Genomic DNA, 18,483 nt, shown 5'->3' with positions numbered 1-18,483 from the left:
AGGAGATGGAAATGGCAACCCACTCCAGTACTCTTGCCTGGAAAATTCCATGGATAGATGAGCCTGGTAGGCTACAGTCCATGGGGTCGCAAAGAGTCAGACACGACTGAGCGACTTCACTTTCTTTCTTTCTATAGTTCCTTTTGGAGAAGGAAATGGCAACCCACTCCAGGGTTCTTGCCTGGAGAATCCCATGGACGGAAGAGCCTAGTGGGCTACAGTCTGTGGTATTGCAAAGAGTTGGACATGACTAAACAACTAACATACACACACAAAGCCTCAAAAGTTCTCAAAAACATCATGTAGGTTTATATTTACGGACATGAAAATTGTGTACAATGTATTTTTAAAGCACAGTATAGTACTCTTGCCTGGAAAATCCCATGGATGGAGGAGCCTAGAGGGCTGTAGTCCATGGGGTCGCTGAGGGTCGGACATGACGGAGAGACTTCACTTTCATTATTCACCTTCATGCATTGGAGAAGGAAACGGCAACCCACCCCAGTGTTCTTGCCTGGAGAATCCCAGAGACGGGAAAGCCTGGTGGGCTGCCGTCTACGGGATCACACAGAGTCGGACACAACTAAAGTGACTTAGCAATAGCAATTATACCTTTTACGTAAACTTATGTGTATTTTTTAACATATTCCCTCCATTAGAATACAAACTTGATAAAAGAGTGTATATTGCTCTATTTCCATTTTCTAGAATGATACCTGTAACATACTACAGTCTCAAACAACAAGTGCGTGCTCAGTTGCTCAGTCGTGTCGGACTCTTTGCGACCCCAAGGACTGTAGCCCATCAGGCTCCTCTGTCCATGGAATTCTCCAGGCAAGAATCGCTTTGCCGTACCCTCCTCCAGAGGCTCTTTCCAACCCTGGGATGAAACCTGGGTCTCCTGAATTGGCAGGCAGGTTCTTTACTGCTGAGCCAAAGGGGAAGCCCCCAAACAACAAGGGTATATTATGAAATTTTAAATGTTGCTTCCCCAGGTAATGAGATTATGTGGTTAAATTCTGATCTTCCAGGTTTTTTTATGATCATCTAAGAACATAATCATTTATTAATTTATAATCATAAATCATTCCCATTAAGAGGGCTGTCACATTGGGACAGTTTGTTAAAAACACAAAATGCAACTAAGGAACCAGCTTCTTTTAAATATAGTTTAAAGGTGCTATATATGGTCTTGTGAAATGTAATTCTAAGCAACTTCACTCAAGAAATTATTATAAATTTAGCACCTAATAAAGCGATCTCTCTTATTTAGTCTCAGCTATGGGGTAACCACCAGCATACCTGTTTGTTTTGCAGAGCTCGCTGGAAAAGTCGGAGAAATGAAGCCAAGCTAAAGCGATACATGTTGTTAATTTTGGACAAGTCAGAGATAATGAAGTACATCTTGCTGGCACTCTCAGCCAGAGGGAGATAGGCATCCCGTTCCTGTGGAACAATGTGGGGGGGAGGGAGGGATAACACCTTAGTACCAGTGCTCACAGCCACCTGCAGGCTCCTGTGCACATCCTTACTCTGCCAACACACAGACAATGAATACAGATGAACCACAGAAGCCCACAACTCAGACATCATAATCCAGCTTTTATATTTTTACACTTTTATACTTTTTAAAATCCTAAGATGATATATTGGTTTTATACTTTTATGAAACTACATCAGTGTATTCTAAATACATCTCTGCTCTGATTATAGAGTAGTACAAGGGATGGTTTTACTGAAGACCAAGAACACTTGTATCAGGAGAAAGAGGTAAACACTTGTATTAGGGTAAGACGAAATGGTAAACAGTTGTGATGAGAGGTCACGTAGGTCATGTGAGACAGCATGGCACTACAGCTATCCCTGCAGTGGAGAAAAGTCAGGACAAGGAATGTAGCATGTGGGACTGGTACCAAGAGAACACTGATGGACGCAGAGGTAGAGAAGACGACTGCAACTGAGGGTCCACATTAAGATATCAACAGAGCACCTAGCATTGTTCAACATAAGCATAAAATGAACCAATAAGCACAAGGGCTTTCGTTCTGACTGAAGGTAAAGGACGATAAAGATGAAAGAATCATAGGATTAAATGGCCTTGAGGTTATGAACTGAACTCTGAGAAAGTTATCTATGCCACTCTGACCAAAGAAACAGGATTACAAATATGATATTGGCAAAATTATGTGTGTGACTCAGGGATGCCTATTCAGAAAGAGAATGCACAGAAAGGTCAAAATCCTTCTGGTGAGAATAACAGTTATGACATCTGCCTTTTTAGTAGTGGTAGAGAAGATGGGATGACTAGTTTGAAAAGAAGCTCTAAGCCTGTTGTAATTCTGGTTTCAACAGAGCACTTTCTCATGGGAAGAAAGAAATCTATGTATGTGAAGAATTTGAGCAAGAACTGAAAAACATCTAAAAAAAATTTGGAAAAGTCATTCAAGGAAACAGGAAAGAATTACAGGATGTCAGTAAGGGGCCACGTCAGGTTGGAGACTGAGAATTCACAGTATCATTCATCTTTATTGCTTTTCTTCAGCAAATCTCTGTCGCCAAATATAGAAGAAAAAAAGATTCATTGTACTGACACAGGGTTGAAATTTTACTCCAGAAAATGTTAAAATAATAAAGTAAAAAGGATTTTAACTATTTGTAAGAAAAGAGCTCAGTCATCACATTCACAGGATAGAGGATGAAAAGGGAAGAAAGATGTTTTTAATGGAAAAATAACTTTTAACTCTTTTATTAATATACTTAATTTGCCTTAAGAAAAGTTTCAGGAATGGCAAAGATGCTTAATAGTCATTAAACACAAAAACACATTCAGTTTCAATTTCAATACAAATTTACAGCAAAGGTCTGTCTAGTCAAGGTTATGGTTTTTCCAGTAGTCATGTCTGGATGTGAGAGTTGGACTATAAAGAAAGCTGAGTGCCAAAGAATTGATGCTTTTGAACTGTGGTGTTGGAGAAGACTCTTGAGAGTCCCTTGGACTGCCAGGAGATTCAACCAGTCCATCCTAAACAAGATCAGTCCTGGGTGTTCATTGGAAGGACTGATGTTGAAGCTGACACTCCAATACTTTGGCCACCTGATACGAAGAGCTGACTCATTGGAAAAGACACTGATGCTGGGAAAGATTGAGGGCAGGAAGAGAAGGGGACGACAGAGGATGAGATGGTTGTATGGCATCAACAACTCAATGGACATGGGTTTGGGTGGACTCCGGGAGTTGGTGATGGACAGGGAAGCCTGGTGTGCTGCAGTCCATGGGGTCACAAAGAGTCAGACATGACTGAGCAACTGAACTGAACTGAACTGAGAACTTTAGTGTGCATGAGTGCTCAGTCATGTCCGACTCTTTGCAACCCCATGGACTGTAGCTCACCAGGCTCCTCTATCCAAGGAATCCTCCAGGCAAGAATACTGGAGTTGGGTGCCATTTCCTCCTTCAGAGGATCTTCCTGACCCACAGACTGAACCTGCATCTCCTGTACTGGCAGGCTAATTATTTACCACTGCACCACCTGGGCTTCCCTACGACTCTAGATAACATGCCGGAAATCAGTGACATTCAGCAGGGGACAAAAATGACCAACACTCTTTACCCTTGATATGCTCAACATCTATCACTCTCTCCATAATAACAAGAATTAAACCCCAGGACCTGGCATTTTTGATTAGCTTTCTTTTTTGCAGTCATCATTCCCCTGAAGTCTTGATACTTTGATTTTTATCATATTAACATGAACATTTAAGAAAATAATATAAGATCATAAAGAAAATATTTACTTGATCAAGAGAAATTTGGAGTTTGAAAGATTCTTTAAGTGACTCCTGAATAAGTGCACTGCTTGCTTTTGTCTGATTCAAAGATTCAATCAAATCTTTATTTTCCAAAATATTACCTTGAGATGTGGCAAGTGTCTGTAGAAAAATTAATAAAATAATATGAACATTATTATATATACTAAAATGATCAATTAAAGGAAGTCCAAGTTAACTACTATTAATTTGATGATATTTACGGGAACTTACATACTTTTAAAAGAATTTCAATATTTTACAGCCTTGTATATGAAAAGATACTGCAAATCACTAGATGATACTGTATCATTAAAGCATTGTATATATATTAATTTTATCAATTTAATAAAAATAAAAATCATTTAAAGTTACAGATCAAATCATAATCTCATGCTTCTTTTGAATGTTGTTCTGAGCATATAATTAAACATTAATGAAATACAGCGTAAAGACAGTATTAGTTAAAAATCACTTGTCTTAAACATTACTCCCAAGTTTCATATTCCAAGATATCTACCCTTTTTCTGTTTGAATTTTGATTTTAATATATATATTGATATTCTTCTGATACAACCAAAAACATGCTGAAGGTATTATAACCTTTAAAAAAATATCATTTGATTTTAATCAAAATATGTAATATGATCAACATCCTGAATAACTAAATTTTACCTCTAAAAGAGATTCTTCAAGCTTAGCTAACTGTATTTTCTTATCTTCTTCCTGCTGTAATAGTTTTGTTTTCTGTTCCTCTAAATCAGGTTTCTCATGTTGAATAGTTAATGCCAAAAGCTTTATAAAAAAAAAAAAGGCCAAGATTATTTTAACAATAAAGGTCAAGCAAGACAAACCAAAGTGAAAACTTCCCACAAAGAGACCTTATGTTTGATTGGATATTACAAATATAGTACTCTGTACACTTCATTCTTTCTAGTTAAACATATGAGACACCTCCACAATTATTTCTGACAAAAGAGGCAAAATGAATAGTGAAGCTAACTGATAAAATGTTACATATTATAAAAACAGCTGTAAGAAATTGCATCATTTAACATATCAGCATCTAATATTCAGTTCTTAGATTATATATAAAAACTATAGAAGCTAACTTTCTAACGGTAATTAGTCACAAAAATAAAGAAAGAGATATCTAATCAAAATCACAATAAGAAACCATATCATACCTATTAAGATGGCTACAATTAAAAAGATGAATAATAATAAATGTTGTAACTATGTGTAAAAAGAGAAACCGTCATATACTACTGGCAGGAAACTAAAATTGTATAGCTACTTTAGAAATTTTTTTCTATTCCTCAAAAATTTAAACATATTGTTACCATAGTGAAAATCACTCAGTCGTGTCCTACTCTTTGAGACCCCATAGACTATACAGCCCATGGAATTCTCCAGGCCAGAATACTGGAGTGGGTAGCTGTTCCCTTCTCCAGGAGATCTTCTCAATCCAGGGAATGAACCCAGGTCTCCGCCTTGCAGGCAGATTCTTTAGCAGCTGAGCCACTAGGGAAGCCCAAAAACACTGCAGTGGGTAGCCTATCCCTTCTCCAGGGGATTCCTTCCCAACCCAGGAACTGAACTGGGGTCTCCTGCATTACAGGAGGATTCTTTACCAGCCGAACTACCAGGCAAGCATTGTTACCATGAGACACTGATACCATAAAACCCAGAAATTCCACTAAAAAAACCCAAAACACTGAAATGTAAACTTTCAAGGGTCAATCATATGATACATGAGCTGAATCTTAATAAAGCTGTTGCAGACTGCTACGTCAAAGTCTTAAATGTAAAACTTTAAAATAGGGAATGACATTTGCATGTCATAAATATGCTAATTTAAAATCTATTGTATAAACATGTTCAATTAGTTCTCATTAAAGTAATACCTAAATAGCCCTTTTTAGCAATTACAGTGGAGAGCTTTTATATAGAGGAAGCCATTCTGTCAAATTCTGCCAACTTTTGAGTAATTTGGACTTTGTTTTATTTATGACAAGAATCATCAAGGGTATCAAAAGACACTGTTGATGAAAATATGCAGTGAGTTATCTAGTATGGTAAGAAAAATATTTAAAAGGAGAGCTTTAAAAATTACATAAAGTAAATTAAAAAATCACAGCAAATATATATGCTACCATTTGAATCAAAAGAAAAAATATATACTATTGTTAAGTGAGTAAAAAAAACAGGATGATACTAAAAAATCAACAGGATATTTTTAAAAAGGAAATAAAATGAGTAACTGAGTGTATAACCAAAAGTCTGTACATGAAAATTATTTTGCAGTTCATGCAATAATTATAAACTGTAATAAGCCATACAAAGAAAAAGAGAATTCAAACATACAAATGTTCTGGTCAAAAACAATGTTGGATTTGGAATCAAAGATACTCAACTAGCTGAATAAGTCAACTAAATGCAGTTTTAACACTTAAGCTTCAGTTTTCACAATTAAAAAAATAATAAAGTTACTAATCTTAATGTGTATGATCCTTCTAATTCTCAAATTCTAACAAATATAAGTAGACTGTAAAATTAAAGTTTTACTGGAAGAAGTAGCAATTTGACATTAGCAACAAATATATAATTCTAACACTAATGGAAAATGAAATAAACCCAAATGTGTTGCTGATTTCCAAGTGTATTTCCAAAATCATGAGTTTAAATGCTAATCAGTTTAACAAAATAGCTTCTCAAAGTATTTCACAAGTATACAAAGAAGATTTTGAAGATTTCTAAGGCAAATTATGATTGTCCATATATACCTGTCCTCGTAATCCACTTCTTGTTGTAGTAAAGTTAACCTCAGTAACAATGGAAGCTGCATCCGGTGGAATAAAAGGATTTGGGCTTCTTGTTGACAAAAACAGGCGAAACTCTTCATTGTAGTCGATAATTTTGTCACCTATTTGTACCACATAACGTGGTCCTATTTTTTAAAATGACATAATTAGCTGGTCTGAATATTCAGTATTTTGCTACATGACATTATAAAATACTATTTTCTAGTACCTCTAAATAGTTTTTACTCAAGCTTTTCAATACAGTCCAAAAGACAGCAACAGTGAGGCTACCCAAAAGACCGTTAACAAGAATGCTCTACTAATCAGTCAGCACTTAGGCAAACAAAGATAAATAATACTTATTAAGACAATCCTAGGATATTGAAGCATCGAAAGAATATCTACTTATATTTAATATGTGCTCAGTTATGTGCGACTCTTTGTGACCCCCATGAACCCTCTGTCCATGGGTTTTTCCAGGCAAGAATGCTTACTGAAGTGGGTTGCCATTCTCTTCTCCAGGGATACAGTTTTAACATTAACTATATGTTTCATATTATCAAATTTTCTGAAATGTTTGATTATAGATGACAAAAATGGAAATGCTTAATTATTCTCTACTTCAAAATTTACCAGTTTCAAAGTGTTTATTGTGCTAGTATTTAAGATGTAACACTTAAAAACAGAATGACCTGGTAAAACCTGGAAAAAACAACATATCAGTAATTGCAAAGAATCCATTATTAATGTCAAAAAGGATTTATTCAGACTGTCATGCACAGGAGCTTTGCAACAAGTGAAACTGAGAAAAAGTAAACCTCTGCCTCATAAAGAAGCTTTTTATATTCTAATATAAATAACAATGATTTTAATTATATATCATATACAGAAAAATCAATCAACTATTACACCCGTTATTTATGACTTCAACTGATAAAAGTAGCTAATATTTTAGGTAAAAAACCACATTATCAAAGATTATTTTCTAATGTTACAAAAACCAATGTAAAGAATTTTTGAGACTCCTAGAATAGATTTTAAAAGAATTCAAAACACACTTTATGAAAGAGGATATTCAAAGGATCAAAAAGAAATCAAATTAATATTGAAAGAAAAGTACAAATTTAAAGATTCAATGTAATAACTATGTACCAAATAGAATGATTCAAGACAATACAAGCAGAATAAATGCAAAGAAAACTAATCTAAGGATATCACAGTAAAATCACTGAAAACCAAGGACAAAGAAAAATTATAAATTACCAGAGAAAAATGATGTATCACTTACAAAAAAGCAACAATAAACCAGCAGGCAATTTCTCAATAGGGATGACATAAGCTAGAATACAATGCAATAAGAACCTCAAAGTGCTACAGAAAATAGCTGTCAACCTAGAATTCTGTTAGATACAGAGAAAAAAAATCACTTAAAAATGAAAAAAAAAAAAAAGCTTGTTTTCAATAGATCTGCACTAAATGAAATAAGGAAATTCTTCAGACAAAAAAAAATAATCCCAGAGGAAATGAGACAGTGGAAATACTGGGAGAACACCATAAAGGTTAAACATGTATAAATACAGATCTTAAAATCAGTAATTATAACATCATATGGAGCATGATAATGCAGAGCACAATAATGATGCAAAAGCAAGTATGGGGTGTATGGAATTAAAGATCATAGAAAAGCGGCAAGCATTTATCTATATTAATAAAGTTAAGTCACAGATGCATATTGTTACATACAGAGTAGCCATGAAAAACAAACATCTGATTAAAAAATCAATCAGGCTCCTTAAAAAACAGTATTAGTTATTGCAAGAATTGGTTATTTAAATTATACATACAAAAAAGTAAGATTGTCTCATGAATAGAAATAAAAAACCAAATGATACACTATTTATGAGAAACACATTTTATAAAGAAAACCAACAGAAATTTGAAAGTAAAAGAATTCAAAAATATTCCAATACCAATCTTCAAAATTAGTGTAATTATTCTAACACCAAATTCTAAAACTTGAGATATTTCTAGAGACAAAGGACAGTTGATAATGATAAAGAAAATAACCAAACAGAAAGACAGCACATATCCAAATATGTATGTATCCAAACATGTAGCTTCAAAATATTTAAAATAAAAATTGACAGAACTGAAAAGCAAATCCAAAATCATGAGACTCTTTTTCTCAGTATATAATAGGACAAATAGAAGTAAAAAGTAAAGATATAGAAAGTCTAAGCAATACAATTAACAAACATTTATGAAAATGAGCCAATCCCAGATCATAAAGAAAACTTCAATAGGACTTAAACAACTGAATGTTTCAGAATAAGTTTCCTGACCACAATGGAGTTAATCTAGAAACCAACACAAAAGAATACCTAGAAAATATCCAACTCCTTGAAAATTAAATAAGAAAGCATTAAGTAACTTATGAATTTTTTAAAAAATACAGACCAAAACTTGTGGTATAAAGCTAAAGAAGGGCTTAGCAGAAAATTTATAGACAGAAATGAATATGTTAGAAAAAAGAAAATATTGAATTATTAGTACTTTTTATTTCTATTTCAAGAATCTAGGAAAAAAGACAACCAAACAAAATCTAAGGAAAATATTAGGAATAAATAAAAAACAAAAATTGAAAATACAATAGAGAAAATTAACAAAGTTAAAAATTGATATCTGAAAAGATCAATAAAACTGATAAACTGTTATCAAGACTGACCAAAGAAAAAGAGAAAAAAAAATATCATTATTGATAAATGACACATCATTGAAAACCTCACTGAAGTTTTAAAGTTATAAGAATATTATATAAAGATACACCAATACATTTGACAAATGAGATGCAATAGAGAAATACCTAAAAAAATTAACCTAAGTTGACATATATACAAAGCACAGAATACAAACAAAACAACATTAACCCAGGGATAAAAAATCTAAATGGCAAAGGAAAAGGATGCAGAACACATCAAAAATATGTCTACATGTGAAACAATCCTCACTGAAAACCAACTGCAGCAGAACTAGAAGATGTAAAAACACAGATTTGGGTAAAAAGGTGTGGAAAGCGATCAGGTCTGTAGCTGTGTCCCTAAGAGACGACTCAGAAGAGGGATCACACAGGCAGAGCTCCTCCTGAAGGAGTAGGTGGTCTGAGTCACAAACCAGGCAAAGGTCTTGTCCAAAGGTCTGACACTGAGAAATGAGTCTCTGCGCTGCCTGGAGGGCTGCTGGGACTAACAGGAGGACCGTGAGCAGCCTGGACGCCATTCATGAGGAGCCACAATACATTCCTGCTTACTTCTAAACCAGGGGGAGAGACGGGATTAAAGCTGCAAGGGTGGCTGACTGTGTTTCTGTGAAGGCTTCGGCACATACCCAATCTGAGTCCAGCAACCGCTCAACTGGGGTGAGGGCTGCTCCAGATGAGGAGAAAGCTCAGCTGGGAAAAAGAAAACTCAGGCCTAAAGAAATGTCTGAGCAGGGTGGGAACAGCTATTACAGGTACTTACACAGGCAGCACCTCAGAGCAGCCACAACTTCTTATCTCTGGTAAGACATCCACAATTTGTACCCAGGCCAATGCCAAGTGCCCATCCAGCCCCTCTTATCCAGGCACGGCTCCCCTCCTGGGAAAGGAGGCTGGTGCCAGATTGGGGAGGGAACACACTAAAGGAGATGGAGCTAGCTCAGACCCAACCTTCAAAACTTCTGCTCCAACCACTTCGGAACAGGCCCTATCCGCCAGTGATGGCCACGGAACAGAGGACAAGCCCCAGAAACACCTGGCTGTGAACGAGCAACTCCATCTCCAGCCCAACCTCCTACAAGGCGACAGCTGCCAGCAAACCAGAGGAAAGGCAGGTGTGGGGTTACGTCAGTTTCGGCGCTCCCACAGAAGCCTCTGGGCACAAGCAGACTGCAGGGGGACACTCCTGCACAAAGGCACCCACTAGAGACCGCAACAGAAGCAATGCAGGCCCACCTCCAGAAACAGGAAAAATCTCAAATAAACAACCTAACTGACCATCTGGAGCACTTAGAAAATAAAAAACAAATAAAGCCCAAAGTCAGTAGAGACTTTGAGGAGGAACTATACCTTGTTCTTTTGGATCAATACTTATTTGAAGTGATTTTTGAACTGTATAAATTTGAGGAGAAGTACATTCTATTCCTATTATTTGTACCTGTTTCAACATCACTATGCAGAAATGCAGTTTATATTGCTTAGATTAAGAACACAGGGATATAAATGAACTGGGACCCAAGCTTTGCTTTATGTCATTTTAGGACAACCATCCTCTGTCCTCAGCAGAAATGTACAGTAACAAATGACTATTCACAAGGAACTCAAAACTATGGAAAAGGACAGTGTGAAGTATAATCAAAGGGGATAACAGACTTCAACTGAAGTCATATGAATACATCCAACTCTGGACTGAAGGTGGAAAAAGTAGGGTAGGGTCAGACTTTAACTGCCTTTTTCTCAATGAAATGAACAGAAATTAACAAATTCACCCAAACCAGCCCTGAACAACTATCTGGAATAGTGGTTCATCACGTGAACCAATCGTGACATAGAATATTATCATTTCTCAGCAGATTCCATTTTAGGGGACCTTGTCAAACTCCACTCTCAGACAATGCAGCAGATACAGTTAAGACCTAACACCAGTCAGAGCTCATTGAGACAAATTTAATGAGCCCAAGGGACAACATATAGACTATAAAGAGAGTCAGATTCAGATGATCAAAAGATTCCTTTCCACTTCCTTTAAGACAGTATAGCAAGAGGTGGTTCAACAGAACTGAATTAGCTTTAGTAAATAACACACTGAGACCAGAGATTGAACTCTGGGAGGTAACTTCAGGTTACACCAGCAACAGTCCCACTCCTAGAGTTCTTTCCATAATTTACCAACCACTGCTCAGCCAAGCATAACTATTTGTAGGATAAAAGGTGATCAATAGATAGTGCAGGCTTTGCTATTTCTTCACTTTGCCCCCAATAACTCCAATTTTCTAAACTCTGTGGTGCTAGCAAAGTGTGTCGTGCCAAGTAACTACGTATTTATATATAAGTACATGTCTATGTATGTCCACATATACACTTTGCACAACATGCAGAGTTTAAGGGCATTACTTCCTAATATCAAAGTCTGGGTTAGGTGCCTGAGGTGACGTAACATTCTATGACCAGTATTCTTAGGGAGACCAGCTTGCAAGGCCCTTAACAACCGTCTGGGAATTTGGGATTTTGTTAAGGTTCTTATGTTTACCAGAACAGGAAAGAGCAGCTCACTGTGCTTAAACTGTTGTACAAACAAAATGGTGTATGCTGAACACCTGCTTTCCTTTGGGAAGTCTGGAATTTTGCTCCCTGCTAGGTAGACTATGCTTACATAATAAGCCCCATTGAAAACTCTGCATCTTCCTTGGTGTGTAGACAATTTACACACGTGTTGTCACAACTTGTCCTGGGGGATTTAAACACAGCCTGAGTGACTCCAATGAAAGAAGACTCGGAATGTGCACTTGGTTTCCTAACTCCTGACTTCACCTTACGTGCCTCTCTCTTTGCTGACTTTGCTCTGTAGCCTTTTGCTCCAATAATATAAGCCATGAGTGCACCCGTGTGCTGAGTCCCTTGAGCCTTCCTCGTAAGACACTGTACCTGGGAATGGTGTGGGAGACCCTGATATGGCCCTTCTTGTATAAACACACTTTAATTAAAGGTTTTTTAATTGCTATTACTATTAGATTCTGACATTACTATCATCCACCGTCCAAAAAGTTTTCATATCCTCAGATTCAGTGGAAAGACAAAAAAAAAGTCAAAGTTAGTTGTTGAAGTTAAATAGCTTGTATTTAAAAAATAGTTACTCTCTGGAAACTGTCAAATATTCATTTACCTTGAGCAACCAGATCTCGTCTCAATAGTGGATAAAGTACAGGTTCTACACCATCCATTTCTTGTATAATAAGGGTTTTCCCAAAACGTACTGCCAACTCAAGAGCAGTGATAAAGTTACTATCCTAAGAGAATAAATAAGAATACATATGAATTCCTTTATTACCTTAGATTTACAAAGGTCATATAGATATTGAAAATATTAACAGGAATAATACAAACATTTTAAAATCAATATGTTAATAACATAAATTATTCATAATTGTCTTCATCAACTTCTAAGTATTTGATCATGAACCAAGTTGATTGGATAAATTATCAAATAAATTCCTAAATAATTTAAATATATACATTAGAAAAATAAGATTTTAACATTAATAATAAAAACAGCCTTTAAAATTTTCTAGAATTTCAAATTGATGCAGAAAAAAATTTTCAAATTCTATATGCAATAATTTACTCATCTGTTAATAAAAACTATTTATATTCAATATCAAACATTGAATGGAGTAACAAAGACAAGCTGATGAATTCTAGTAAACTTATCTTGCTGTGATAGTTCTAATTATTTTGAAAAGAAACATTTAGACAAAAGTTTATAACCATGCAAGAATTTTTAGGCTTTCTGAGTAGGCAAAAAGTCACTTTAAATACCACTCCAATTCTCCAACTTTGTTTTAAAAAATTAAATATTTGGATAATAATTATTATCTAAATATCCTACTACAACCATAAGTGACATGAAATATTTTATATATTATATAAATAATTACATATTACAATTATTCTTAAACACAAATGAGTTAGATATCCCCATGTGATAAGTGAAGAACATTTTAAAGAGGTAATTTTTCAAGCATCTGAATTAAAATGATTAAAATTTGATTAAATTTAAAAATTGACTAAAAAATTAACCATGCATTAGGACTTTCTCAAAAAACATGAAAAATAATTTCTTTGGCAAGATAAACATGACTGCGAGAAGTCACTACACAAAACACTATTATACTTCATTGACCGATTGTCAAATCTCAGGACACAACACAAATGATCAATGCTGAGTTACATGAAGAGGAAATTTAAAAGTCCAGGGGATTTTCCTAAGTCCCTAAGTAACTTACTTCTATAGCACCCTTCTACAGCACTTAACTTTAATCATAATTTGGTATAAATGCTTATTTGTTTAGTGTAACTAATTACTCAATTGTCATCGCCGTAAGGGCATGAACTGTGATTACTAACATAAATCCCTGGGCTTAGATCAATACCTTGCATACAGAAGGAATCAAAGATTCTTATTCCTTTTTACAAATTATAAAACGAAAGCTAAGAAAGCTACATTTCTTTCCCCAGGGCCCATGCCAGGTAAGTTATAAGAACTCGGTTTGAACCTATGTTTTCTGATTACAGACCCAGAGTTCTTGTCACCATAAGATGCCATTACTCCATTACTACTTGGTATCTAAATTGAAAGTAATACACACCTGCTGGTTAATAACTTCCAAGCGTGAGTCTTTCAAATGTGTCTTTAACCATTCTGTAGCTTGGGAAGAAGGGTCAATAAGAAATGGGCATACTCGACTCTAAATAAAAAAAAGAAAAATTATAAGCTTTCATTAAAGGAAAATCATTTCCTAAAAATTATTAAACAATTAATGAGTGAGTTTTTCTCTAAGGTTTTGAAGAACACAAATATAAAACTATAATGAGGAAATGAAGGTTGTTTTTAGCTCCACTGGAGGCAAAATTAATAAATTTTATCAGAAATTAATATTAGGTTATTAAATTTAATCACAGTAAAGTTAGAACACAGTTTTATTTACAATAACACAGAAAATGTACATTAACAACACAGTAAGCAAGCATTCTAGTCCTAAGTAGATGCCATTTGCACTTCTCTTCTTGGTTTTAAAATACACAAGTCATTCCCTAAACTTTAGATATTCTGTGGTTGAATAAACGAAGTAAGAGCTAATCATAAAAGTATTGCTGAAATAATCAGTGATACAAGTATTTATATTTTAAGACTAATTTTTCTAAAGTAGTATACATAATTACTATTACAAAAGGATTATCCTAGAAGAGAAAATTACATAAGATGATTGGTTAAGATCTAACGAACTATGAACTAAATTCATTACTTCACACCTTGTGCTAATTAAACTCTGAAATAAACATAAAATTAGAAAACTACATACACATGCCATTCAGAAAATGAAAGGAAGCCAATTACATATTTATATATCTTTACATATATACTTACCTATATAAAGCCAATTATATATTTATGTATATTTACATATATTTAAGTTGATCATATATCATAAATATATGATAAATTTTAAACCATCTAATAGTCATTGTTACCTAGCAAATCAGATTTAAATAACAACTGACCCAATTTTTCTTAAATTTTCACATTTATTTGAAAAACATAATTCAGTTACAGGATATAAGCATAAGATAACACATGAGGGTAACAGTAAAGTAAAGACTTAGAACTGGGGTAGTTCTAATAAGGACACAGATTTTTCCTTACTGGCATCTCAAGGGGGAGGGGGATGGTGGGATAACATGCCCTGGAGATCAACAGCATTTATCTGCGATGATGCTGAAAACTGCCAACACACAGTTATAATAAAGAGTTGACTGACTCTAAAACAGCTTTATTACTGTTTTAAAATTCTCTCTAAATATTGCAGCCTCTTTTTACCTGTATCCAGAGGGGAGCACTAACACCACGAATCCCCCAGTGTTACCCCACTATATGATCTTCACCCAGCATCCACTTCTGGAGGCTTCACTTACTGCTCTACCACATACATGTGCAGTTGCAAGCAAAATAACATGGCTAGTAAACCTCTTAAGTATTGCACACTAGGTTTTAGATGTCATTTTATGCCAGCATTCAATAGCAAACATTCCACGAGTAAACTAGATTTTGCTTAACTACAAAAATAATTATTTTAAATTTTAAAAAGTTCTTACCCATGATTTCAAGCCAATGATCTGAAGCAGTTAAAAAGAGAATAAGATAATGTTTCAAAAAATCATGTATTTAGCACAGAAAATACACCTAAGAATTTCAAAGAATAGTTACAAGTTTGTGTTCATCTTATTTATACTTCTTCAGAGACACAGAGAAGACCTCTAAGGAATATTTTAGGTGTGTGTTCCATGATTAAATGTGGTCAAATTCTACATTTAACAAATTATAGATCCAAAAATGCTGAGCTTTCATTCATTCATGCTATTCATTCATCTACCATATAATGCAGGGGATACAAAAATTAACAAAATACATTCCCTCACCCTTACTGGCTACCATCCAATAAAGAAGCAAAAAATGAAAAAATTTTTTAAATCAAAGATAACTCAAAATTATATAAGTGGATAGTAAGTGAAGTTAAGGGAAGCTGCTGGGAAGCAATTCAAGTCAAACTAGATTAAAAAAGATAGGACTTAGCCAGGCAAAGAAGTTAAAAAATAAAAAGCAAATTTGGTCCAGACAACAGCATGATTGAGAGAAGAGTGAAAAGCCTGGGAGTATCTGGAAAACCACCAGTGACTTAGTATAGTTGGAGTAAAAAGTACAGGTATTTTTGTTATTTTTGAAATTTTATACATTGACTCTTTTGGCTTCTTGCAATAAATTATCAATATAAATAGTGATGGCCAAAAAAAAGTTTAGGCAAAGATGATGCATATAAAATGGTAGGAGTAATCAGAGGTCTTTCTGATCGTAAAGATCATGCCATAATGAAATTTTTCTTTGCAGGTAATGAGCTGTCACTGAAATATATTATTCAAGGAATTGTTATGATCAGATTAACATTTTAGGAGAATCAGTCCAATAACAATGAAGGAACTGATACTGGGGGCAAGGAACCAACTGCTATTATGATATATTTACCACAACATGAGGTAGGCCTGAGTGAAGCCACTGGCAGCAGGCGTGGTTGCAAAAGAATGAATTCAGGACACATTTGAGAGATAGATTTGAGAAGACTGGCTGAGTAATTAACTGAATGAACAATTAAAGAGACATAGCTAAGAATGATTTGCAGTCTGCATTACTAGACCAAGACAGTGATATCTCCAGCGTTAGGAAACAGAAGAGAAGCAGGTTATAATAAGTCAGGGAGGAAGAGAAACAATTATTAGAGAACACAGCTACCTTTACCTAGCATGCATGCCCCAATCATGCATTTCTCACGGGATTATCAATCTTCCAGAACTGCATATAAGGGGTGAGCAAGTGATCCAAACTAATCAATAAGAAACTTTTGTTAAGGACTGACATAAATAATGCAAAGGATGGGAAGCGATATCTTTAGTCTGAGAACATGAACTGCAATAATTGTAAAACTCACAAGTCATCAATGTCTATCAATAACACATGGCAGAACCTATCTAAGAATAAATCCATCTAAGAATATCGAAGAATAAATCCATCTCTTAAGATGGAGGAAAGAGAGAGAGATGTCCTGGTAGTATCATTTGAATCCTGAAGCTAGTTTTAAAAAGTTATATTTACACCTAAAATATGATTGCAAAGTGGATTTTGGCTCATGTAGTGTTAAGGGTATTGCTCGAAAATAGTGGAAATCAATGTACAAATCCTCCCATGATAGCAAATACAGCCCCTATTGATAGTACATAATGGAAGTGTGCGACAACATAATGTGTGTCATGGAGAACAATATCAAGGGAAGAGTTGGCTAGAACAATTTGGGTCAAGCCTCCTACTGTAAAAAGGAAACTTTTGAACATCTCAGTTACTTTAAAGCATAAATTACTTTTTAAAAAGAAAATGTATTATATATACTTGGCCACTGATTCTAAACTTAAAAAAAAAATTTTTTTTAATGATTAAAGACAAAGTTTGAACTGCATACAAAAGTCCAGAAAATAGTATCTAATAGGAAATTAGAACTACAGATCAGGAGCTCAGAACAGAAGTCAAATGCTAGAGACACATGATATCAATTTTAATTCTTCTCTTCTTGGGGGAAAAAAAGATTAGTTAGGGGACATTTTTGAACGCGATTTTTTTCTTCCACTTTTACTGAGATATAATTGACAATTATGTGTAAGTTAAGATGTACAAAACAATGATTTCACTTACATGTATCATGAAATGATGGTCACAGTAAATTTAGTGAATATCCATAATACCATACAGGTGCAAAATAAAGAAATAGTTTTTTTTTTTCCTTGCAATGAGAACTCTTAGGATTTCATCTCTAAGCAACTTTCATATATAATATACAGCAGTGGTAATAATATTTATCATGTTGTACATAATGTCCCTAGTGCTTATTTATTTAATACTTGAAAGATTGTACCTTCTGACTTTCATCCAATAAGAAAGAAACTACTTTAGAAACATTTATAAAACTACAACTTTATTTTTATTTTTAATAACCACAAGTGGGGTAAGGGTAGAAATATTTTGTAAATAGAACTAAAATTCATCTTTTGATAACATAAGGAGAAATACATTAATGGAAATAACACGAAATAAATAAGTTAAAACATATACAGAACCATAAACACATATCTCTCAAAGGCAATCTTACAGCATAGACTGGCTAGGCAGCAATGCTTGAATCTTGGCTTTACCTTTAGACAGCTCTGTGACCTTAAACAAGAAACTTAACAACTGACAAACAACTAATCAGGAAAATATACAAGCAACTCCTACAGCTCAACTCCCGAAAAATAAATGACCCAATCAAAAAAGGGCCAAAGAACTAAATAGACATTTCTCCAAAGAAGACATACAGATGGCTAACAAACACATGAGAAGATACTCAACATCACTCATTATCAGAGAAATGCAAATCAAAACCACTATGAGGTACCATTTCATGTCAGTCAGAATGGCTGCAATCCATAAGTCTACAAGCAATAAATGCTGGAGAGGGTGTGGAAAAAAGGGAACCCTCTTAC

The 18,483-nt window shown here is 34.6% G+C and overlaps 1 protein-coding gene across 2 annotated transcripts in view; it reads right to left on the bottom strand.

Annotated features, from left to right (window-relative positions):
- The window catches only part of DYNC2H1 (dynein, cytoplasmic 2, heavy chain 1), a 394,047-nt gene that overhangs the window by 208,284 nt on the left and 167,280 nt on the right, over positions 1-18,483 (bottom strand). For both annotated transcript variants that reach the window (XM_010838873.1, XM_010838872.1), the window contains exons 64-69: positions 14,013-14,111; positions 12,530-12,653; positions 6,594-6,757; positions 4,483-4,602; positions 3,796-3,930; positions 1,303-1,446 (exon numbers count right to left, since the gene is read on the bottom strand). In XM_010838873.1, the coding sequence (XP_010837175.1) occupies positions 1,303-1,446; positions 3,796-3,930; positions 4,483-4,602; positions 6,594-6,757; positions 12,530-12,653; positions 14,013-14,111 (786 nt within the window). The remainder of the gene's footprint in view (positions 1-1,302; positions 1,447-3,795; positions 3,931-4,482; positions 4,603-6,593; positions 6,758-12,529; positions 12,654-14,012; positions 14,112-18,483) is intronic.

Source organism: Bison bison, unplaced genomic scaffold, assembly GCF_000754665.1.
Source record: "Bison bison bison isolate TAMUID 2011002044 unplaced genomic scaffold, Bison_UMD1.0 scf7180017864107, whole genome shotgun sequence".
Lineage (NCBI taxonomy): Eukaryota > Metazoa > Chordata > Mammalia > Artiodactyla > Bovidae > Bison > Bison bison.
The sequence above is the reverse complement of the archived record's forward strand: the minus strand, read 5'-3'. Positions and strand labels throughout refer to the sequence as shown.